This window comes from Oncorhynchus keta, unplaced genomic scaffold (genome assembly GCF_023373465.1).
Source record: "Oncorhynchus keta strain PuntledgeMale-10-30-2019 unplaced genomic scaffold, Oket_V2 Un_contig_963_pilon_pilon, whole genome shotgun sequence".
Taxonomy (NCBI): Eukaryota; Metazoa; Chordata; class Actinopteri; order Salmoniformes; family Salmonidae; genus Oncorhynchus; species Oncorhynchus keta.
Window position 1 is genome coordinate 358,150 of NW_026290622.1, and position 26,526 is coordinate 384,675.

Here is a 26,526-nt window from a genome sequence, read left to right on the forward strand (position 1 = left end):
GATAGAGGTTACAGCCCTCTCTCCTCTCACATCACACTTCACTGATAGAGGTTACAGCCCTCTCTCCTCTCACACCACACTTCACTGATAGAGGTTACAGCCCTCTCTCCTCTCACACCACACTTCACTGATAGAGGTTACAGCCCTCTCTCCTCTCACATCACACTTCACTGATAGAGGTTACAGCCCTCTCTCCTCTCACATCACACTTCACTGATAGAGGTTACAGCCCTCTCTCCTCTCACATCAGACTTCACTGATAGAGGTTACAGCCCTCTCTCCTCTCACAGCACACTTCACTGATAGAGGTTACAGCCCTCTCTCTCACAGCAGACTCTCACAGCCCTCTCTCCCTCTCACAGCTTCACTGATAGAGGTTACAGCCCTCTCTCCCTCTCACAGCAGACTTCACTGATAGAGGTTACAGCCCTGTCTCCTCTCTCACTGATAGAGGTTACAGCCCTCTCTCCCTCTCACAGCAGACTTCACTGATAGAGGTTACAGCCCTCTCTCCTCTCACACACTCACACTTCACTGATAGAGGTTACAGCCCTCTCTCCTCTCACACCACACTTCACTGATAGAGGTTACAGCCCTCTCTCCTCTCACACTTCACTGATAGAGGTTACAGCCCTCTCTCCTCTTCACAGCCCTCTCTCCCTCCTTCACTGATAGAGGTTACAGCCCCTCTCTCCTCTCACACCACACTTCACTGATAGAGGTTACAGCCCTACAGCCCTCTCTCCTCTCACATCACACTTCACTGATAGAGGTTACACTTCACTCACACTTCACTGATAGAGGTTACAGCCCTCTCTCCTCTCACCACACTTCACTGATAGAGGTTACAGCCCTCTCTCCTCTCACATCACACTTCACTGATAGAGGTTACAGCCCTCTCTCCTCTCACACCACACTTCACTGATAGAGGTTACAGCCCTCTCCCTCTCCAGCAGACTTCACTGATAGAGGTTACACTCACACTTCACTGATAGAGGTTACAGCCCCTCCCTCTCCTCACTCACAGCCCTCTCTCCTCTCACACTTCACTGATAGAGGTTACAGCCCTCTCTCCCTCTCACAGCAGACTTCACTGATAGAGGTTACAGACTTCCTGATAGAGGTTACAGCCCTCTCTCCTCTCACACCACACTTCACTGATAGAGGTTACAGCCCTCTCTCCCTCTCAGACTTCACTGATAGAGGTTACAGCCCTCTCTCCTCTCTGATAGAGGTTACAGCCCTCTCTCCCTCTCACACACTTCACTGATAGAGGTTACAGCCCTCTCCCTCTCACAGCAGACTTCACTGATAGAGGTTACAGCCCTCTCTCCCTCTCACACAGCCCTACAGCCCTCTCTCCTCTCACACCACACTTCACTGATAGAGGTTACAGCCCTCTCTCCTCTCTCACCACACTTCACTGATAGAGGTTACAGCCCTCTCTCCTTCACAGCAGACTTCACTGATAGAGGTTACAGCCCTCTCCTCCTCTCACAGCAGACTTCACTGATAGAGGTTACAGCCCTCCCCTCTCACTTCACTGATAGAGGACCAGCAGACTTCACTGATAGAGGTTCTCTCCCTCTCACAGCAGACTTCACTGATAGAGGTTACAGCCCTCTCTCCCTCTCTCCCTCTCACACCACACTTCACTGATAGAGGTTACAGCCCTCTCTCCTCTCACACCACACTTCACTGATAGAGGTTACAGCCCTCTCTCCCTCTCACACCACACTTCACTGATAGAGGTTACAGCCCTCTCTCCTCTCACACCACACTTCACTGATAGAGGTTACAGCCCTCTCCTCTCACTCTTCACTGATAGAGGTTACACCACACTTCACTGATAGAGGTTACAGCCCTCTCTCTCACTCTCACAGTACAGACTTCACTGATAGAGGTTACAGCCCTCTCTCTCCCTCTCACAGCAGACTTCACTGATAGAGGTTACAGCCCTCTCTCCCTCTCACATCACACTTCACTGATAGAGGTTACAGCCCTCTCTCCCTCTCACAGCAGACTTCACTGATAGAGGTTACAGCCCTCTCTCCCTCTCACAGCAGACTTCACTGATAGAGGTTACAGCCCTCTCTCCCTCTCTCCCTCTCACAGCAGACTTCACTGATAGAGGTTACAGCCCTCTCTCCTCTCACACCACACTTCACTGATAGAGGTTACAGCCCTCTCCTCTCACCTCTCACTGATAGAGGTTACAGCCCTCTCTCCTCTCATCACACTTCACTGATAGAGGTTACAGCCCTCTCTCCCTCTCTCACAGCAGACTTCACTGATAGAGGTTACAGCCCCCTCTCTCCCTCTCACAGCAGACTTCACTGATAGAGGTTACAGCCCTCTCTCTCTCAGATCACACTTCACTGATAGAGGTTACAGCCCTCTCTCCTCTCACAGCAGACTTCACTGATAGAGGTTACAGCCCTCTCTCCCTCTGATAGAGGTTCACTTCACTGATAGAGGTTACAGCCCCTCTCCCTCTCACTGATAGAGGTTACAGCCCCCTCCTCTCCTCTCCTCTCACTTCACAGACTTCACTGATAGAGGTTACAGCCCTCCTCTCCCTCTCACAGGTTACAGACTTCACTGATAGAGGTTACAGCCCTCTCTCCCTCTCACAGCAGACTTCACTGATAGAGGTTACACTCTCTCCCTCTCACAGCAGACTTCACTCTCTCCTCTCACACCACACTTCACTGATAGAGGTTACAGCCCTCTCTCCCTCTCACAGCAGACTTCACTGATAGAGGTTACAGCCCTCTCTCCTCTCACACCACACTTCACTGATAGAGGTTACAGCCCCTCTCTCCTCTCACACCACACTTCACTGATAGAGGTTACAGCCCTCTCTCCCTCTCACACCAGACTTCACTGATAGAGGTTACTTCACTGATAGAGGTTACAGCCCTCTCTCCTCTCACACCACACTTCACTGATAGAGGTTACAGCAGACTTCACTGATAGAGGTTACAGCCCTCTCTCCTCTCACACCACACTTCACTGATAGAGGTTACAGCCCTCTCTCCTCTCACATCAGACTTCACTGATAGAGGTTACAGCCTCTCTCTCACCTCACATCACACTTCACTGATAGAGGTTACAGCCCTCTCTCCCTCTCACAGCAGACTTCACTGATAGAGGTTACAGCCCTCTCTCCTCTCACACAGCAGACTTCACTGATAGAGGTTACAGCCCTCTCTCCTCTCACACTTCACTGATAGAGGTTCACTGATAGAGGTTACAGCCCTCTCTCCCTCTCACACTTCACAGGTTACAGCCCTCTCTCCCTCTCAGACTTCACTGATAGAGGTTACAGCCCTCTCTCCTCTCACAGCAGACTTCACTGATAGAGGTTACAGCCCTCTCTCCCTCTCACAGCAGACTTCACTGATAGAGGTTACAGCCCTCTCTCCCTCTCACAGCAGACTTCACTGATAGAGGTTACAGCCCTCTCCCTCTCACAGCAGACTTCACTGATAGAGGTTACAGCCCTCTCTCCCTCTCACAGCAGACTTCACTGATAGAGGTTACAGCCCTCTCCCTCTCTTCACTGATAGAGGTTACAGCCCTCTCCCTCTCACAGCAGACTTCACTGATAGAGGTTACAGCCCTCTCTCCTCTCACAGCACACTTCACTGATAGAGGTTACAGCCCTCTCTCCCTCTCACAGCAGACTTCACTGATAGAGGTTACAGCCCTCTCTCCCTCTCACAGCAGACTTCACTGATAGAGGTTACAGCCCTCTCTCCCTCTCACAGCAGACTTCACTGATAGAGGTTACAGCCCTGTCTCCTCTCACACCACACTTCACTGATAGAGGTTACAGCCCTCTCTCCCTCTCACAGCCTTCACTCTCTCCTCTCACACAGCAGACTTCACACACTTCACTGATAGAGGTTACAGCCCTCTCTCCCCTCTCACAGCCCTCTCTCCCTCTCACAGCAGACTTCACTGATAGAGGTTACAGCCCTGTCTCCTCTCACACCACACTTCACTGATAGAGGTTACAGCCCTCTCTCCCTCTCACAGCAGACTTCACTGATAGAGGTTACAGCCCTCTCTCCCTCTCACATCACACTTCACTGATAGAGGTTACAGCCCTCTCTCCCTCTCACACCACACTTCACTGATAGAGGTTACAGCCCTCTCTCCTCTCACACCACACTTCACTGATAGAGGTTACAGCCCTCTCTCCCTCTCAGCAGACTTCACTGATAGAGGTTACAGCCCTCTCTCCCTCTCACATCACACTTCACTGATAGAGGTTACAGCCCTCTCTCCCTCTCACACCACACTTCACTGATAGAGGTTACAGCCCTCTCTCCTCTCACACCACACTTCACTGATAGAGGTTACAGCCCTTTCTCCTCTCACAGCACACTTCACTGATAGAGGTTACAGCCCTCTCTCCTCTCACAGCAGACTTCACTGATAGAGGTTACAGCCCTCTCTCCTCTCACACCACACTTCACTGATAGAGGTTACAGGCCTCTCTCCTCTCACCATACAATTCACTGATAGAGGTTACAGCCCTCTCTCCTCTCACCATACAATTCACTGATAGAGGTTACAGCCCTCTCTCCTCTCACACCACACTTCACTGATAGAGGTTACAGCCCTCTCTCCTCTCACCATACAATTCACTGATCGAGGTTACAGCCCTCTCTCCTCTCACAGCACACTTCACTGATAGAGGTTACAGCCCTCTCTCCTCTCACACCACACTTCACTGATAGAGGTTACAGCCCTCTCTCCTCTCACCATACAATTCACTGATAGAGGTTACAGCCCTCTCTCCTCTCACAGCAGACTTCACTGATAGAGGTTACAACCCTCTCCTCTCTCACATCATATTTCACTGATAGAGGTTACAGCCCTCTCTCCTCTCACCATACAATTCACTGATAGAGGTTACAGCCCTCTCTCCTCTCACAGCAGACTTCACTGATAGAGGTTACAACCCTCTCCTCTCTCACATCATATTTCACTGATAGAGGTCACAACCCTCTCCTCTCTCACATCATATTTCACTGATAGAGGTTACAGCCCTCTCTCCTCTCACAGCAGACTTCACTGATAGAGGTTACAACCCTCTCCTCTCTCACATCATATTTCACTGATAGAGGTCACAACCCTCTCCTCTCTCACATCATATTTCACTGATAGAGGTTACAGCCCTCTCTCCTCTCACAGCAGACTTCACTGATAGAGGTTACAACCCTCTCCTCTCTCACATCATATTTCACTGATAGAGGTTACAGCCCTCTCTCCTCTCACAGCAGACTTCACTGATAGAGGTTACAACCCTCTCCTCTCTCACATCATATTTCACTGATAGAGGTTACAGCCCTCTCTCCTCTCACAGCAGACTTCACTGATAGAGGTTACAACCCTCTCCTCTCTCACATCATATTTCACTGATAGAGGTTACAGCCCTTCTCCTCTCTACATTTCAATACATTACACACTGTAAGAATACCTATGTCTACCCAGGTCTCCTATAAGGCCGTCATTGGATCCCCCTCAGACCCCCAAAACCTCAAAAGCACCACCTCGCTTAGTCCAACCCTCTCCGGTTTTAACTAGGTGCAAAGCACAAACCCATTCTCCCCACACGCCAGGCATTCCAAAACGAGTTCTCTCCTGACCTGAAAAAGGCCTTTATTACAGAATAATTGTGTATTTTACGAGCGGTGAGAAGGGTGGGCTCAGTTGCCCGTGCGTGGAACTGGATCTGACCGGTGCCATGTATGGTTGAGGTTCAGTGCTTGGACCAGGCCTAATGAATCTCCATCGGTTTCTCTATTGGTTTCATAAAGCAGATGGTTCTACCGTTAGACTGTCGTTTAAAGCCCGGGCGCTTCACCATACTCTCATATCCCCTCCAAATACCTAGAAGAAGAAAAATCGCTATAAAACGTTTCATTACATTGTGGTTTAGCGTTCCGCAACACTCTGTAGTCTGTGGTGCGTTGCTGGTTATTTTATCCTTCTTATAATGACATTAGAGGCAGATAGAGCTGTGAAAAGCATAATGACCTACAGCCGTTATCAACAGAGTTCACTTGGAAGGCGTATACATAGAATGAATTGCCTTACTGCATTAACTCTTTTGGCTAAATAAAAACCTACTAGGAAACGTGAATGAAAGTGCATTTGGTCAGGGTGACCTGACCAAATGCACATAGAAAGGTGTGTTATAGATCTGTCATTCTCATTGAAAGCAAGTATAAGATGTGGAATATATGTTCTATGTGCGCAATTTCTATGCTTCCAGTTCTTAACTGTACATTTTGCCTCTTTTATTTTGGGTTTTGTACACCAGCTTCAAACAGCTGAAAATACTACATTTTTGGTTATGGGAAATATATTTCACAGCAGTTTAGATGGTACAATGATTCTCTATACAAGACTTGCTTGTTTAGTCACATAAACAGAAATTTGGCCAATTATTAGAATTTTAGCAACCAGGAAATGGAGGAGTGCATCTCTAATCGTTAACGCTTGAATTCGCGGAGCCTTGGTTGATCCTAGATCTGTACTCAACTTAAGGGCAATTTCTACCTCTGCAGTGATTGAGCAGAGTGACTCAACAGAGTTCACTTGGAAGGCATATCATGAATTATCTCGCTGCATTAACTCTTTTGGCAAAATAAAAATCTACTTGGAAACGTGAATGAATAATTCACATTTTCCTATATCTTTTAGGGTTGCCTCTTCTTGTATTTTTACGTCCAGAGCTGGAGCTTCTTTAGATGTGAGTAACTCAAACAGCATCAATAACTCAAACAGCATCAATAATGTAGCACAGCTCCTGTTCAAATAAAACTGATCAATCATTCGCTATTATCTGTCTTTCTCAGGAATTAATTTTCCACTCCATGACCTCTGTGTCTTTTCGAACATGAGGAATAACTGTAGGTGAGCGTTATATTGCCTCCTTGCTGAAAGCCCCTGAGCTTATCTTCATGTATCACACCATACAAGGAGTAGCCTAAATATTTCTCTCTCACGTAAACAGAATCTTCCCTCAATGATCTGTACATATAGGATACTCCACTCTGTCTTCAGAGAGACAAATGACTGAAAAGGGTACATTAGGCTCCTCGCAAAAGGCTGAGTTTAAAGCTGCAATATAATATACAGTATAATAATAATAATAATATTTGCCATTAAGCAGATGCTTTTATCCAAAGTGACTGACAGTCATGCATGCATATGTTTTATGTATGGGCGACCCCACCAAATGTACATAGAAATTAGTGGTATAGATCTGTCATTCTCATTGAAAGCATGTCTAAGAAGCGGTAGATCTGTTCTATGTGTGCTATTTCTAGGCTTCCCGTTCTTAACTTACATTTTTTACCTCTTTTATTTTCGATTTTGTACACCAGCTTCAAAGAGTGGAAAATACAATATTGGGTAATGGAAAATATATTTCACAGCGGATTAGATGGCACAATAATTCTCTACACTAGACTTGCTTGTTTAATCACAAACTGAAATTAGGCAAACTATTAGAATTTTAGCAACCAGGAAATGGAGGAGCGATTTCTACATAGTGCATCTTGAATTTTAACGCTTGAATTCGGGAGCCTTAGCTGATCCTAGATCTGTGCTACCTCTGCAGTGATTGAGCAGCGTGACTCAAACAGCAGGCATTTGATTCAGCTGCTCCTAATCCCGCACCCACACCACCTACCACCAGCCTCCCATATTCACATATCGCAGATCACAGGAACCGCAGAGGCGAGCGTCGAATCCCCTCTCTCTACTCTATCATTTGCACCGTAGACTAATGACAGCATCTACGCCACTGAGAAAAGGCAACATACTGTCACACATGTACTCTTGGGGCCTGTTAGTGACTTGGTCTGTTTCACAGCCCACGTGGCTCTCCTCCTCACTGCTCTACTCAGCCCAGGATCTGACACTAGCTAGAGAGACAGAGTAATATGAAGCTTTGTCAAGCCCGGAGAGAGAAAGTGTTTGGTCGTTCAGCGAGGAAAAAAGCCACTGTCGCTGAAAGACGATACAGAACAACTATCGATTACAAAGGGAGAGAAATGGGGGCCACTGCGGGGACCGGCACGTGATCTCTGTATCGCTGCTCGTGTTAAATTACGCCCCAAATGCTGTGTGTTTTTCATTTGAAGTCCACCTTGTAGTTAAAGGGGAGAAAGTGGGGGCCAGATCCAATGTGTAATGCAATACCAGAACAGGGAGCATTGCTTACAGGAGAGCTTAAATGCTACGTGGTAGAAATTCAACCCCAGGCATCTGCATGCAGTTCTACAGTATATGGCTTGCATCTATTAGGAAAGGATAAGAGTCAAGTTGGTGGTTAACCAGACATCATCTGCATCAGCTAGTCACTTGTATGGCTCGACTACAAGGATCTAGTCTATTATATCCAATTATGGGCGTTTCACCCTTTGGCCTTTAAGTGAGACCAGCAACCGCTTTGATTGGGACATATTGGTCACATGACTGATCGTGGAGGGAATTGTGTGCGCTGTTGACAATCACGGGGCCCGGTTGTCCATGGTTACCACTGTTGAACGTACACATCGATGTGTAGGTTGTGTGTACTGGGAAGGTGGTAGGAGGGCGGTCTTGGCAGATGGGTGGGTCTACCACGCCCTGCGGGTATAAGGGCCAGCCAAGGGCTACCAGGGACCTTGCTCATCATCACGCACCACTGGGGTTTAATGGCATGAGGAAAGATCTCCTCAAAATAAACGAGCCCATCTCCTCCCCATGTGTGTCTAGCCTGGGGCCCATGAGAAAAGGGTCTGTGAATTCCTACTGTGAATTATATTCATTGTGTACATTATATGCAATGTACAGAAGGGGACCAATTTGTGGTGGTTGGGTTTTAGTAACCATAGTGTGAACAAACTAAAACATCTGGAACAAGATCAGAAACAGATCAGAAAATCAGAAACAACTTTGTGATACCGGAGTGAATGTGGTTGTCTAGCTGTTTCAAACCTGTTAATATTCAGGTCAGGATTCATCTAAATGTGCAATGCTTTAGGGCTTCTTATATATAATATATACTATCACTAAAAAGGCCTAAAAGTGAGAAGACATAATGTATCCCACAACCACCCACCTACTCTCCCGAACCCTCCCCCGAATGACCTCTATAACCCCGTGTATCACTGCAGTGGTCTTCCAAGCAGCCATGTCTCTGTGTGGGAGGGAGAACCTTCAGCTGCACCATGTGAACTTTAGGAACATCAACATCTCACGTAGACCAAACATAATGTACTGGCGGCCTTGTCAGAAGGACTTTCTTCCTCCAAGCCTGTTTCATATAACAGCAGGACTCTCTTCATCTCCTTCTTATGTCCACCTTCAGTCCCATCACACACAAAGTCCAGTCATAAAAGATTCCCTTTCTGTGACAAAGTGTTCTTTGGATGTGAGTAATTACCTCATGTAACTGCAACAGTGGGAGGCTTGAGGTGTTACGGCAGCGTAACTCAAACAGCATCGATAATGTAGCACAGCTCCTGATCAAATAAAACTGATCAACCATTTTCTACTATCTGTCTTTTACAGGAATTTGTTTTCTAGCCTGATATTAACTCTAAGTAACTCTAATTCACTCCATTACCACACTTATCCAAAGTGTTTAAGCCCCGGAATTATCTTTCATAATGTTTCAGGCTGAAAAACATCTTCTGACTTTGTTGACACTTCCCAGAGAAGCTGGCCACTAAGAGCTTACGAGTGTAAATCTGCAAGTAATCAAGGCTTCTACTCCTTTCCATCCCGGCCTTACCCCTATAGATTTAATGTCCCCCCCTCCAACTCCCAGAGTACATACATCAATGAGAAAACTTTTTTGAAAAGCAATGAATTAAAAAACATGTGTTATAATTCTATAACAAAGGGATAGGACATTTAAGGCCTAAGGCTCGAAGCCAGTCTTCTTGACTATATCCACCCGCATGGCTATAGCCATGGCAACACGTCACCATCATAGCCATACAGTCGGAGGGTTTTTCACCACCAAAACCACACTTCATCAGGCCCGCCTGCTTTCCCTCTAAACAACATATAATCCCTGACGTAGTACTCTGGTGTGGTTGAAAGTCCCCTCGCCTCCAAACCATCTCAAATTACCCATCGTAACCACTCCCTTCCCTACTCCCTCAGTCGCCAAACTACTAACAAGAACGCTCACTAACTTGCCCTCTCACTCGCTAAATACTCATAAAGTACATTTGATACTACTAAACCAATACTTACTAAACCAATACTTACTAAACCAATACTTACTAAACCAATACTCCTAAACCAATACTCCTAAACCCAATATTCCTAAACCAATACTTACTAAACCAATATTCCTAAACCAATACTTACTAAACCAATACTTACTAAACCAATACTTACTAAACCAATACTCCTAAACCAATACTTACTAAACCAATACTTACTAAACCAATACTTACTAAACCAATACTTACTAAACCAATACTCCTAAACCAATACTTACTAAACCAATATTCCTAAACCAATACTTACTAAACCAATACTCCTAAACCAATACTCCTAAATCCAATACTCCTAAACCAATACTTACTAAACCAATATTCCTAAACCAATACTTACTAAACCAATACTCCTAAACCAATACTCCTAAATCCAATACTCCTAAACCAATACTTACTAAACCAATATTCCTAAACCAATACTTACTAAACCAATACTCCTAAACCAATACTTACTAAACCAATATTCCTAAACCAATACTTACTAAACCAATACTTACTAAACCAATACTCCTAAACCCAATACTCCTAAACCAATACTTACTAAACCAATATTCCTAAACCAATACTCCTAAATCCAATACTCCTAAACCAATATTCCTAAACCAATACTTACTAAACCAATACTCCTAAACCAATACTCCTAAACCAATACTCCTAAACCAATACTTACTAAACCAATATTCCTAAACCAATACTCCTAAACCCAATATTCCTAAACCAATACTCCTAAACCCAATACTTACTAAATCAATACTCCTAAACCCAATACTTACTAAACCAATACTTACTCATCACTCCAAAAAAGTATTAGATCCGAGCGTCTAGTTATAATGGTTTCAATGTGGTCAAGTCGACCGTATTCAATAATGGTTATCAACAACTCTACTGGGGGCACAAAAACTCACTCTGGGCATAATTTTTCTATAATGAACCGAAACCTTACCAGGGCCACAACAATGGGTTAAGGAGGAGCAGGCGACACATAACATAGATCCTCTGTAACTGAGACCAGATCTGGCACTTCAAAGACAGTGTTGGGTGTGAGAGGAGTCCCTTCTGTAAGAACATGAGCTGATGAGTATTGTGGTTTTGTCACGTTCTGACCATAGTTCTTTTGTGTTTTCCTTGTTTTAGTGTTGGTCAGGACGTGAGCTGGGTGGGCATTCTATGTTGTGTGTCTGGTTTGTCTATTTCTATGTTTGGCCTGATATGGTTCTCAATCAGAGGCAGGTGTTAGTCATTGTCTCTGATTGGGAACCATATTTAGGTAGCCTGTTTTGTGTTGGGTTTTATGTGTGATTGTTTCTTGTCTTTGTGTCTATGCACCAGATAAGAGTGTGTTCGGTTTTCACGTTTATTGTTTTGTAGTTAGTTCATGTTAAGCGTCTCTTATTAAAGAACATGAACTCTAACCACGCTGCATTTTGGTCCGCCTCTCCTTCCCAGGAAGAAAGCCGTTACAGGTTTCTCTAATTGGTATTTTGCTGTTTGGCTTTTATCGGCAGCATTCACCAAACCTCCTCTCCTAAAAATGAACAACAAGGCTTCTGATTATATTGTCACACCAAAAAAGGGATAGAAACTCTTCCAAAACATCTGAACAAAACATACCGTTTGAAAGGCCTTGCAAAAGCCAAACGTTCTTGATATTCATGGCATACTTAGGCAGCAACCCTATAGATTCATGCACTTATCGATAGGCAGGTACAACCGTCACACTCATCAATAAGCAGCTACAAACGTCACACTCATCAATAGACAGCTGCAACCGTCACACTCATCAATAAGCAGCTTCAAACGTCACACTCATTGATAGGCAGCTGCATCGGCCACACTCATCAATAGGCAGCTGCAACCATCACACTCATCAATAGACAGCTGCAACCATCACACTCATCAATAGGCAGCTGCAACCATCACACTCATCAATAGACAGCTGCAACCATCACACTCATCAATAGACAGCTGCAACCATCACACTCATCAATAGACAGCTGCAACCATCACACTCATCAATAGACAGCTGCAACCATCACACTCATCAATAGACAGCTGCAACCATCACACTCATCAATAGACAGCTGCAACCGTCACACTCATCAATAGGCAGCTGCAACGGTCACTCATTAATAGACAGCTGCAACCATCACACTCATCAATAGACAGCTGCAACCATCACACTCATCAATAGACAGCTGCAACCATCACACTCATCAATAGACAGCTGCAACCATCACACTCATCAATAGACAGCTGCAACCATCACACTCATCAATAGACAGCTGCAACCATCACACTCATCAATAGACAGCTGCAACCATCACACTCATCAATAGGCAGCTGCAACCATCACACTCATCAATAGACAGCTGCAACCATCACACTCATCAATAGACAGCTGCAACCATCACACTCATCAATAGACAGCTGCAACCGTCACACTCATCAATAGGCAGCTGCAACGGTCACTCATTAATAGACAGCTGCAACCATCACACTCATCAATAGACAGCTGCAACCATCACACTCATCAATAGACAGCTGCAACCATCACACTCATCAATAGACAGCTGCAACCATCACACTCATCAATAAGCAGCTGCAACCATCACACTCATCAATAGACAGCTGCAACGGTCACTCATCAATAGACAGCTGCAACCATCACACTCATCAATAGACAGCTGCAACCATCACACTCATCAATAGACAGCTGCAACCATCACACTCATCAATAGACAGCTGCAACCATCACACTCATCAATAGACAGCTGCAACCATCACACTCATCAATAGACAGCTGCAACCATCACACTCATCAATAGACAGCTGCAACCATCACACTCATCAATAGACAGCTGCAACCATCACACTCATCAATAGACAGCTGCAACCATCACACTCATCAATAGACAGCTGCAACCATCACACTCATCAATAGACAGCTGCAACCATCACACTCATCAATAGACAGCTGCAACCATCACACTCATCAATAGACAGCTGCAACCATCACACTCATCAATAGACAGCTGCAACCATCACACTCATCAATAGACAGCTGCAACGGTCACTCATCAATAGACAGCTGCAACCATCACACTCATCAATAGACAGCTGCAACCATCACACTCATCAATAGACAGCTGCAACCATCACACTCATCAATAGACAGCTGCAACCATCACACTCATCAATAGACAGCTGCAACCATCACACTCATCAATAGACAGCTGCAACGGTCACTCATCAATAGACAGCTGCAACCATCACACTCATCAATAGACAGCTGCAACCATCACACTCATCAATAGACAGCTGCAACCATCACACTCATCAATAGACAGCTGCAACCATCACACTCATCAATAGACAGCTGCAACCATCACACTCATCAATAGACAGCTGCAACCATCACACTCATCAATAAGCAGCTGCAACCATCACACTCATCAATAGGCAGCTGCAACCATCACACTCATCAATAGACAGCTGCAACCATCACACTCATCAATAGACAGCTGCAACCATCACACTCATCAATAGACAGCTGCAACCGTCACACTCATCAATAGGCAGCTGCAACGGTCACTCATTAATAGACAGCTGCAACCATCACACTCATCAATAAGCAGCTGCAACCATCACACTCATCAATAGACAGCTGCAACGGTCACTCATTAATAGACAGCTGCAACCATCACACTCATCAATAAGCAGCTGCAACCATCACACTCATCAATAGACAGCTGCAACGGTCACTCATCAATAGACAGCTGCAACCATCACACTCATCAATAGACAGCTGCAACCATCACACTCATCAATAGACAGCTGCAACCATCACACTCATCAATAGACAGCTGCAACCATCACACTCATCAATAGACAGCTTCAACCATCACACTCATCAATAGACAGCTGCAACCATCACACTCATCAATAAGCAGCTGCAACCATCACACTCATCAATAGACAGCTGCAACGGTCACTCATCAATAGACAGCTGCAACCATCACACTCATCAATAGACAGCTGCAACCATCACACTCATCAATAGACAGCTGCAACCATCACACTCATCAATAGACAGCTGCAACCATCACACTCATCAATAGACAGCTTCAACCGTCACACTCATCAATAGAGAGCTGCAACCATCACACTCATCAATAGACAGCTGCAACCATCACACTCATCAATAGACAGCTTCAACCGTCACACTCATCAATAGACAGCTTCAACTCATTCAATAGACAGCTGCCATCACACTCATCAATAGACAGCTTCAACCATCACACTCATCAATAGACAGCTGCAACCATCACACTCATCAATAGACAGCTGCAACCATCACACTCATCAATAGACAGCTGCAACCATCACACTCATCAATAGACAGCTGCAACCATCACACTCATCAATAGACAGCTGCAACCATCACACTCATCAATAGACAGCTGCAACCATCACACTCATCAATAGACAGCTGCAACCATCACACTCATCAATAGACAGCTGCAACCGTCACACTCATCAATAGACAGCTGCAACCATCACACTCATCAATAGACAGCTGCAACCATCACACTCATCAATAGACAGCTGCAACCATCACACTCATCAATAGACAGCTGCAACCGTCACACTCATCAATAGACAGCTGCAACCATCACACTCATCAATAGACAGCTGCAACCATCACACTCATCAATAGACAGCTGCAACCATCACACTCATCAATAGACAGCTGCAACCATCACACTCATCAATAGACAGCTGCAACCATCACACTCGTCAATAGACAGCTGCAACTGTCACACTCCTGACCCTTAGTGCCATTAAGGCTATTGAATGCCTTTTCCAAATAACCAGTTGAGGCATATCAATGGCAAATGTATCCTGCTTTACAAAGCAACAAAGAAGCAAACCCGGTAGTCTAACTGTACAAAGTTATAGAGCGAACACCAAGTTCATACATCCCTGTTTTGATGAAAATAACTCTCCTGCCCTTTGCGTTTTTCAATGGGCGCTGATACATTGAAAGTAAATCTCACCCACTGACACAACAATGCCCTCACGAAACACCACTTCCTTCCCTGACTGGGCTACGATGGACGTAAGTCCGACTGTTGGCACTTTTAAGAGGGAGTGAGAGTAGGAGTTCCCTAGTGTTGGAGTTGATTCTGTGACAAAGCTCCCGGTGATTCCAGGAGCTCCATAGTAAGCAATGTTGAGTCATTAATTGTGCAATTAAAAGCCCAACTGTGCAGGGAGATGACTAAGTGTGTGGCCCATCGATGCCTCTGTTCCCTGATACAGCGCTTCAATCAATCATTGAGGCTGACTTAACTCATTGGAGCCTACACCAATAAGAGGCAGTGTCATGACGCAACGATAGAACAGTTAGAGAGGGCTTCCGACATACAATATGGATCATCATTTCCAAATGCATGTGGATATGCATATGGAAACCATTTCTGTCACAGTTAAGCCACACCAAACCCTGCCATCACTCGACTCCCCACAGATTGAATTGTTTTGCTCCTCTGAAAGAAGCGTGAGGGATGTTTTTGTTGCAAGTCCCTAAGGACCTACAATGCATTTCTGGTTACGTGGTGGTGGGGAGGGGGGCGCGACTGACGCGATTGGGATCACAGATGTGTGGTGATACATCACTAGGAATACTAAAAGTCACTTAGACATTCCATTTCAGGATGCTTCCTGAAGACGCTTCATTTGTCTGTAGAGAACAATTCACACTTGTACCTTTGGTGTCAATAGGACTGCGTCCTATTCCTCTACTATCGTATTCCTCAGACACATACCACTTGATCAGTCTGTTAGTGATGCCAGCTCAACTGTCAATGTTGTTTGTTAATGGAGAATAACACTCAAAAACAATCTTTTGGTATTTGTTGAATTAGTCCCCTGTTGATACAGTCCCAAGATGTGTTGCATGTCAGCGTTTTGCAAGAGCTTTCAGGGGAGAGTTCAGAGTTCACAACAAATTAATTTCCTAATGTATAAACTCAGCTCTCAAGCTGTCAATCTACTCCTGTTGAGACATCACCCTGCCTCCTTCTTGTACTGGAAGGCCTTCCTCATAAGTGACAACAGAATAAAAGCTCAACATACAAATGTATTTTTTATGTTCTGTCCCTGATCTAGTTTGTAGGGAAACCATTCAGCTTGGCTCCTGAACATCAGAATATTCAGAATACTAATTGAGCTCAATTTTCCCTTGTAGAAGAATGATTGGCTCGCGTTCTTCCCCCGTGCTAGTAAAACTCCAGTCATTTGAAACACATGGCTTATTATTGATATTACCATTGGCTGACATAGGGCCAGCCCTGTGCCCAGGAAAAACATTTGACGTGATTGAGAAAACAGAGACGCACCAAGAACATCCCATTGAGCTAGAACCACCATGTGATTTCCACCTCCTCCTCTTCGGCCTCCAGAACGCTCCTGTACAGAACTGAACACCAGCACAGTGTCAAGAAGACATACAAAGACTGTCTTCTCAAGAATGCAGACTTGACAGATGTGCTTGCTTGCTTTCAGCCCTGTCCTAACAAACACAAATACAGCTCTCTCCACTAACAATCGGGAGAGAGACCAGTCAAAGGAAGCCGTTTGATAGATGACTATGGAGGTCAGGATTCTGATTGGTATTCAGCTTTCCCCGTACATGAGCAGTGGGCCTGAACACAGTCGGTCTCTCTCTCCTTCTCTCCTCGCTCTCTCTTTCACTCTTCCCGTCTCTCTCTCTCTCCCAGGGGTGTAAATTATCACAGTGACATTGATAGATACAGAGGGTCACCAGTGCTGAACTTACACTGAGTGGACTCACAGGGAGTTGTGGCTAGGACACTGACAGTTAGTCATGAACTCACGAGAGGGCCATGATGCCTTTCTTCACTCCACTGTGACATGGTCAGATACAGGTAGTGTAATAGTAAGCAGTCATAGTAGAGGGCTTCAGTAGAGGGCTTCGTTTGTACATTCAGAATTGTGCAATCATATAGACAGTCACTCATATCCTGGAAAAGTGTACGGCAATGTGAGAGTAACTGGACTGACAGACAGACAAATAGACAGACAGACTACCCTCCAACACATTCTCTCTTTCTCTCTCCGTCATTTATTCACACACACACACACGCGCGCACACACACACACACACACACACACACACACACACAAGGCTTGGTCATCTCGAGACGTTTGTCTAGGTTTTGAATCACTCGATGAGTGTCTGCACACTGCACATGAGACGGACACACACGCACACACACACACACAGAGGGATACTCCATTACTCTAACAGAGTAGGCCGTGCAACCCGCTGCACATAGGGTTCAACGAGCAGTACTGACAACCAGTGAAGGGTCTATGACCCCAAGGAGGTGTTAGTAAAGCTAACCAGAGCCCCCAACTGCTCCTAACCATCTAGGGTGGAGTCGCCGGCCAGGGACAAAACCTGTTGGTATGATGTGTATAAACTTGGAACAATGATTTATCTGTGTGAGCTGTAATAGAGAGAAATGAATTTGTTCTGGGGATTTTACACTGAATTCCCGGAGCCCAGCTAATTTATGCCCATATACAGATGTAGGACTTTAATTTGACCAGTTTCTCGCAGCAGGAAAATAATCCTGCAGCAACAGGAAATGTGAATTATTGTGTTGATTATAATTCATGGACATTTTTGTAGGGTTTATAAATGTTTATAAATGTTTTGTCAAATCAAGTCTGACATTTGAAAGTGGAAATTAAATTTAGAAGCCTTTTTAAACTTTGAATACACTACACATTTTAGTTTGCCTTTCCTGCTGTGAATGACATTTCCTGCAACAACAGGGTGATCAAATTAAGATCCTACATCTGTAGGAGTCCTGCTGCTTTTAGTTCACCCAGTAGCAAGGGTCCCATGATGAGCCACAAAGATACATGGATTTAATCCAGAAACAGTGAGAAAAAAAAACTTAAGACTAGTGTGTCCTTTGGCAAGTCAGTTAAGAACACATTCTTATTCACAATGATGGCCTAGGAACAGTGGGTTAACTGCCTTGTTCAGGGGCAGAACAACATATGTTTACCTTGTCAGCTCAGTGATTCGATCTAGCAACCTTTCAGTTACTGGCCCAACACTCTAAACACTAGGCTACCTGCTGCCCCAGTATGTCATGGAAGGCTTGCTCATCTTAAAGTACAGTATAGGCTGCAATCGTTTTTTCAGCCTAATTACAATTCTGATAATGATTATTGTAGTTTTAATTTCTCATCACAATCCCCAATGCCTAAAACTAAAGTTGGACTATTTATCCCTACACTCAATTGTGGATGGATGTCCAAATTGGAGTCTCAAACGTTCTTCAATCCAAATGAATTGCTCTCTCCGCTTGCTTTCTGGATAATAGCGTTCCAATGAGTCCTGGAAAGCATGGGCTCCTCCAGGATTGTGTCAACATATTTAGCCATGCAAGCGTGTTGCACTCGACAAATATATTCTAATTATAACATGTCTTTCCATTTAAATGTGATATTTTCCCCGGAGAGAGCAGCATTATTTACAACCGGGCAAGAAGCGTGTTAGCATCCCTCTCCTCCTGTCAGGGATGTGCTCTGACAACACAAAGAAGCTCCCGTCCCCGTTTCGTCACTCTGTCACAGAATGACAGAGGCTGCATGTCCTGGTTACTCCGACATTAGAGAAAGGAAGGAACCATCCATGGATAATAATGAACTTATAACCTACATTTCCCCGGTGTTGTTATTGTGTCACTTCATGCGTCATTGTAGGCGACAGTATATTGATTTTAATAATAATGGAATACCAAGTAACCCCTCTATAGCCTATTTGGGTAGCTTGTTTGTTCAATGCAACAGGAGAAAGAATTTGCATTAAACAAAGTAGAATCGCATTTACATTAAACAAAGCGCTCTTTTCTGAGGGGAGTGAACCATGACTCTATCTCTAATGCTCTCGTGGAATAACACAAACAAGCATGAATAGACAATGGAACATGCAAACACCCAGACACGCAGCGAACCTCGAGAAATTGCTTGCACCCGTGGGGGTTTGAGACTGTAAAGATGACAGACAAGTGGAGCTGATGATGTTGCCATAGGTACGGTTCTACGGGAGGTCATACCTGTCATCGTAGCAGAAATCCGCGTTCAGTGTGTTGAGATAGAGGACCAATGCCACCGCGCTACACACCAACTCTGTAATCATGTCTTAAAAAGAGAATAGGGTGGGGGAAAGTAAAGAAAAATACTAGATGCGAATTTCCGTTTCTGTATTGTCTCCTCTCCTCATTTGGCCGCTCCGTAACACTAAGAGACCCAAACCCATGTACAAGCAAAGTGTCTGAAAGTTTGCGCGATCTACGCCATATTCCTTTTAACCCATTTTGCGCCGTGTCGGGTCAGGGCTATTTTGATATGAAACTAGGACGGCATGCCTCCTGGTTAGCGTACAACTGAGTGCATTTCGCTGTTCTCTGTGCTTGCATCCTCACCCGCGTCACAGATACTCACTGGTAGGAGCCGCGCGTGGTTTTAGAGACCGTGAGCATGTGCAAAGCCCCTCCTCCGCTCTCAATGGTCGAGCTCGTAGCATTGAGAGAGCTGATAGGTGCTTAAATACGTAGGCTATTTATTTAACGCACTCTTGCCTCACGAATCACATATTCAGTGCACTAGCCTGCCTAAATAAACCAGCCCACTGTCATATAAAGATACCATAGCTGCCAGTTTGTAAAATAGGAATAGCTTTTTTTTGTCTAAATATGTATTAAAAAACAATGCCAATGTCATGTTTTTATTAAAATGATTGACTGTGGGTTTTATTGAATATGTTTAAGCAAATATAGCCTATATATGTGATTTATATATAGCCTAAGCTGTAGCATGTATTTATGGCTCTTTTAACTAATGACAGTTATGCCTTATCCCCACAACAGACAAAGCCCCACTCTGTTGATGTCTGGCCTCCTGCAAACCCCCTTTAATGCTGAAGTGTGTTCAAAAGTCTAGTGTTGATTCTGCTCAATGTAAATGGACCCACTATATTAAATGATCCTGTTTTACCGTATGTTTATGCATAGCATTGATTAATTGGTTATACAGTGGCGCCTGTGGAGCTACAAGAGAGAGGGAGGAACCCTAGAGAGAGAGGGAGAGAGACAGATGGATAGGGAGGTAGAGAGAGGTAAATATAAGGTGAAGAGCACGAGAGAGAGAGAGCTATGAGCGATAAAGAGGGAGCTAAAGGGGGAGAGAAAAGAGTGGTAGATTAATAGATGGAGAGGTGATGATTAATGAACTGTAGTAACACCCTGCGGCGAGGAGGAGGATCAATATTGTGAGGCGTTGTTGTTGTATATGATTCATCCTGGCGAGCATGTGGCTTGAAAACCATGCTGCAAATGGCGAGGCCCCACTGGGCACCAGCTGGGCCCGGGCCTGTTCTCCTGTCAGAACTCTGTGAGTGCAAATCCACCACAGCCCAGGAAAGAGAGAGGGAAGAACGAAAGAGAGGGAAAACAGATGGCACGAGACGGAGGGGAGACTGTAAGGACCGTAATACCCACTAGAGAGAGAGAGAGAGAGAGAGAGAGAGAGAGAGAGAGAGAGAGAGAGAGAGAGAGAGAGAGAGAGAGAGAGAGAGAGAGAGAGAGAGAGAGAGAGAGAGAGAGAGAGAGAGAGAGAGAGAGAGAGAGAGAGAGAGGGTTTCTAATGCTCTGATCCTGAACATGACCCCTGACCACAACAGAACCTTTACGGTTGAACCTTTAACCTTGTTTTGTTTCCCTTGCCCCTAGTTGATGGGGAGATGCTTCCTCTTTCCCATCATTCCCTGTTGGAGCCATGTGACACATGAGAAGGGGACACAGCCCCTAGTTTTGGGTTGGAAAGAAGAGAGGAAGAGACACCATACCGGGATGAAGACAGCTTTTCTGTCGAAACGTTGGTTATAAAATGATTGCTTCTGAGCTCCTAGAGTGTGCAGCTCTCCTTTAATTTTTCAGGAAGAGACACCATCCATGAAGAACCATGGATATGTAGACCTCTAGGCTCCACCAGACATGTGTTTTTATCGTATGATATGCCAGGACTGGAGGCAAACCGGTTGGAAGGTTTCTTTTCCCCCAAATACATTTTCTATTAACGTCTCTGCAGGAAAGTGGAAACTGAAGTAGGCTTAAGCAGGAGTCTAACCCAGTGGTTCCCCACTCCTGTTGAGTACACCGAACGGTACACATTTTTGTTGTAACCCCGGACAAACTCACGTTGAATCAGGTGTGCTAGTCTGGAGCTACAACAAAAATGTGTGCGGTTGAGGGTACTGGAGGACTGGAGTAGGGAACCACTGGTCTAGCCCCCCTAATAAAACTCTATGGATTATATTTAATAACTAAGCCTACATTCAGGACTTAAGGAAATGAACATAGCAACCTGGCCTGACTATATAGGCTACAACCCCATCGGGACTAAGGGGGTGATTACGGGATTTGTGGAGGGGAAAAAAAGACTGATTCCTGCTCTGAACGTAAACAGCCCAGGGTGAAAAAAACCTATTACTGGTGTTTACACTCACTGATCTAATTACATCCTGCAGGGCTAATGAATATTCAGTCTGCTCTTCAAGTCTCCGTTTTTGGTAGAAGGCAAAACAATACTTTTTTTCTTTCATTTTTTCTTTCTTTCTTTGTCATTTTACTGGTAACAGACTATAGAATGTGGTGCGGTCATGGAGCCTGTCCTCAATGGCAGATGTTGCCATCGTCAAAAAAGACATTGTTTTCCACATCTGCAAGTATTTGCACGTAAAACAAATCCACATTTGCACATTAAAACCATGTGTGTGATATTTTTACCTCTTTTATTTTTCACTTGTTAAAACACAATTGTTACATTGATTCATTCACCTTACTCTGGTTTCTTCTGTTCAAACCACGGACTGACAACCATTTTAGACGGGTAACTAGAAGCTCTCCATATCTTTGAAACATTTTGTTTTGCCCAAAGGTATCCCTATCATTGTTCATCATGTGTATTGGTGTAGAGTCATTTGTTCTTCACCAAACACTCCCCCTTAAAGGTACACTCAGCAATATGACAAGGGTGCATATGACAAAGTAAACAGCATAGTGCGTCAATTTCCACAACAACTAAGAGCATTGAAAGACTTCTCCACTGTTTTGGTCCTACACCTACCACGCTGTAACAGTTTGAAACCAACCTGTGCATATGGGCAGATACTGTGTTAGAGCATTTCCTACTGTCCTGCATCTCACTCATCAGAATATCTGCAGAGTTGCTCATGGCAACATCATTTCACTGAGTCTACCTTTAATCATACATGAGGACCTTTTATTTTTAACTTTATTTAACTAGGCAAGTCAGTTAAGAACAAATTCTTATTTTCAATGACGGCCGAGGAACAGTGGGTTAACTGCCTGTTCAGGGGTAGAACGACAGATTTGTACCTTGTCAGCTCGGGGATTTGAACTTGCAACCTTCCAGTTACTAGTCCAATGCTCTAACCACTAGGCTACCCTGCCACCCTTACGGTGCTGCTGCCTTTTATTAAACTGCCAGTACTGTAACTGCACATATTCACCCACAGAGGGCGTAGTGCAAAAGCATCAATGGATATATTGGCATTGCATTATTAAAGACAATTATAAACTGGGTGGTTCGAGCCCTGAATGCTGATTGGCTGACCGCCATGGTATATCAGACCATCAGACCATCAGCCCATTGGGGCAGCAGGTAGCCTAGTGGTTAGAGCGTTGGACTAGTAACCGAATACCCGAGCTGACAAGGTAAAAATCTGTCGTTCTGCCCCTAACAAGGCACTGTTCCTAGGCTGTCATTGAAAATAAGAATTTGTTCTGAAATCAAATCAAATTTTATTTGTAACATACACATGGTTAGCAGATGTTAATGCGAGAGTAGCAAAATGCTTGTGCTTCTAGTTCCGACAATGCATTAATAACCAACGAGTAATCTAACCTAACAATTCCACAACTACTACCTTATACACACAAGTGTAAAGGGATAAAGAATATGTACATAGATATATGATATATGAATGAGTGATGGTACAGAACGGCACAGGCAAGATGCAGTAGATGGTATCGAGTACAGTATATACATATGAGATGAGTAATGTAGGGTATATAAACATAAAGCTGCATAGTTTAAAGTAGCTAGTGATACATGTATTACATAAAGATGGCAAGATGCAGTAGATGATATAGAGTACAGTATATGTATAAAATATATATATATACATATGAGATGAGTAATGTAGGCTATGTAAACATTATATTAAGTGGCATTGTTTAAAATGGCTAGTGATACATTTTTACATCAAATTCTATTATTAAAGTGGCTAGAGATGAGTCAGTATGTTGGCAGCAGTCACTCAATGTTAGTGGTGACTGTTTAAAACAGTCTGATGGCCTTGAGATAGAAGCTGTTTTTCAGTCTCTCGGTCCCTGCTTTGATGCACCTGTACTGACCTCACCTTCTGGATGATAACGGGGTGAACAGGCAGTGGCTCGGGTGGTTGTTGTCCTTGATGATCTTTATGGCCTTCCTGTGACATCGGGTGGTGTAGGTGTCCTGGAAAGCAGGTAGTTTGCCCCCGGTGATGCGTTGTGCAGACCTCACTACCCTCTGGAGAGCAGTTGCCGTACCAGGCAGTGATACAGCCCGACAGGATGCTCTTGATTGTGCATCTGTAGTTGTTTGTGAGTGCTTTTGGTGACAAGCCAAATTTCTTCAGCCTCCTGAGGTTGAAGAGGCTCTGCTGCGCCTTCTTCACAACGCTGTCTGTGTGGGTGGACCATTTCAGTTTGTCCGTGATGTGTACGCCGAGGAACTTGAAACTTACTACCCTCTCCACTACTGTCCCGTCAATGTGGATAGGGGGGTGCTCCCTCTGCTGTTTCCTGAAGTCCACAATCATCTACTTTGTTTTGTTGACGTTGAGTGTGAGGTTATTTTCCTGACACCACACTCCAAGGGCCCTCACCTCCTCCCTGTAGGCCGTCTCGTCATTGTTGGTAATCAAGCCTACCACTGTAGTGTTGTCCGCAAACTTGATGATTGAGTTGGAGGCGTGCATGGCCACGCAGTCGTGGGTGAACAGGGAGTACAGGAGAGGGCTCAGAACGCACCCTTGTGGGGCCCCAGCGTTGAGGATCAGCGAGGTGGAGATGTTGTTACCTACCCTCACCACCTGAGGGCGGCCCGTCAGGAAGTCCAGTACCCAGTTGCACAGGGTGGGGTCGAGACCCAGGGCCTCGAGCTTGATGACGAGTTTGGAGGGTACTATGGTGTTAAATGCTGAGCTGTCGTCGATGAACAGCATTCTTACATAGGTATTCCTCTTGTTAGGGCAGTGTGCAGTGTGGTTGCGATTGCGTCATCTGTGGACCTATTGGGGTGGTAAGCAAATTGGAGTGGGTCTAGGGTGTCAGGTAGGGTGGAGGTGATATGGTCCTTGACTAGTCTCTCAAAGCACTTCTTGATGACGGAAGTGAGTGCTACGGGGCGGTAGTCGTTTAGCTCAGTTACCTTAGCTTTCTTGGGAACAGGAACAATAGTGGCCCTCTTGAAGCATGTGGGAACAGCAGACTGGGATAAGGATTGATTGAATATGTCCGTAAACACACCAGCCAGCTGGTCTGCGCATGCTCTGAGGACGCGGCTGGGGATGCCGTCTGGGCCTGCAGCCTTGCGAGGGTTAACACGTTTAAATGTTTTACTCATGTCGGCTGCAGTGAAGGAGAGTCCGCAGGTTTTGGTAGCGGGCCGTGTCATTGGCACTGTATTGTCCTCAATGCGAGCATAAAAGTTATTTTGTCTGTCTGGGACTTGCCTAGTTAAATAAAGGTAAAATATATATATACCACGGGTATGACAAAACATTTATTTTAACTGCTCTAATCACGTTGGTAACCAGTTTATAATAGCAATAAGGCACCGCAGGGGTTTGTGATATGTGGCCAATATACCATGGCTAAGGGCTGTGTCAAGGCACTCTGTGTTGCGTCGTGCTTAAGAACAGCCCTTAGCCGTGGGTATTTTGGCCATATACCACACCTCCTCGGGCCTGATTGCTTAAGTATACTATTATAAGATATATAAAGAAAGATGATGCACCTGCATGAAGACCAAACCTCTGTAAGCCAGAGAGAGGGCAGACATGTATTTACGTCTTCAGCGCCCATATTCACAAAGCGTCTCAGACTGAGTTGGAGTGCTGATCGGGGATCAGGTCCACTCTCTTGTTCATTATCATTTAAAAGTCTGATAGCAGGTCGGTACTCATATGCTAAAAGACTTATTGAATACAGGCCCAAAACGTTTATACATAAGGACATCAAACAAAGTGGAAGGTGGAACCTTACACAAATAAGCATAGTACTGTATATTCCCATTTATGTTTAACATCCCTTTAATTGCAGTTGGTAGGAGCCTATTTGAAGGATTTCCCCTCTCGTTTAACCCATCCTAAGTGGCTAATGATCATTTCCCTATGTGTATTTGAGCTATTTGTCCAAGACGGCTGCTTTTTCATCCCCGCTAGATAAGCATCAGACAGGAAAGAGGAAAATCACAATCGTAACCACACAGCTTGAGCCACTCCCTCACAGAAATAGTTTAAACTCTAATTAGAATTAATCTGAACCCAAATCAGTAATATCAAAACAAAACAGTCAGAATAATATCCAGAACGTTAACACAGCATATCCAGAACGTTTACATTCCACACCAATAACAAGCCTCCCTTTATGGGCCTGATAAGATAAGGAGGGTGTTAGTTAAACCGAACCCAGGTGACACAGCCTATGTTCAACGTTGACATGAATATGAGAAATGCGTCTGTGTAAAAGGCTCTGCTGTGATATATATGGTTTGGACTGTTTGGATTTGGCTTAGAGAAATCAAGCTCCTAATTGAGGCTTTGTTGATCTTCATTTATAATCATAACGTAGTCAAATAACTTCTCAAATTAGAGCTAAATGCATGACTGAAAGCCTCTGAGTTATAGCTGTCAAATCTTGTGTGTAGGTTTCTATTTGAATTGTTCTTTTTCTTCCATGAAAGAAAAGCAAATCCATGGAAAGTAGCACTAACTCAATCTTATTTTGTTTTAGTTACTAAACTTTCCCTTCACAAATGAATT

General features: G+C 44.6%; 1 protein-coding gene across 44 annotated transcripts in view; it reads right to left on the reverse strand.

Annotated features, from left to right (window-relative positions):
- Positions 1-19,871, reverse strand: part of tmtc2a (transmembrane O-mannosyltransferase targeting cadherins 2a) — a 111,341-nt gene extending 91,470 nt beyond the window's left edge. For 43 of the 44 annotated variants that reach the window (XM_052513021.1, XM_052513023.1, XM_052513024.1 and 40 more), the window contains exon 1: positions 19,469-19,871. In XM_052513021.1, the coding sequence (XP_052368981.1) occupies positions 19,469-19,551 (83 nt within the window). In that variant the 5' untranslated portion in view covers positions 19,552-19,871. The remainder of the gene's footprint in view (positions 1-19,468) is intronic. The other variant, XM_052513019.1, reaches the window with a different exon arrangement.
- Between the last annotated feature and the right edge of the window lie 6,655 nt (positions 19,872-26,526).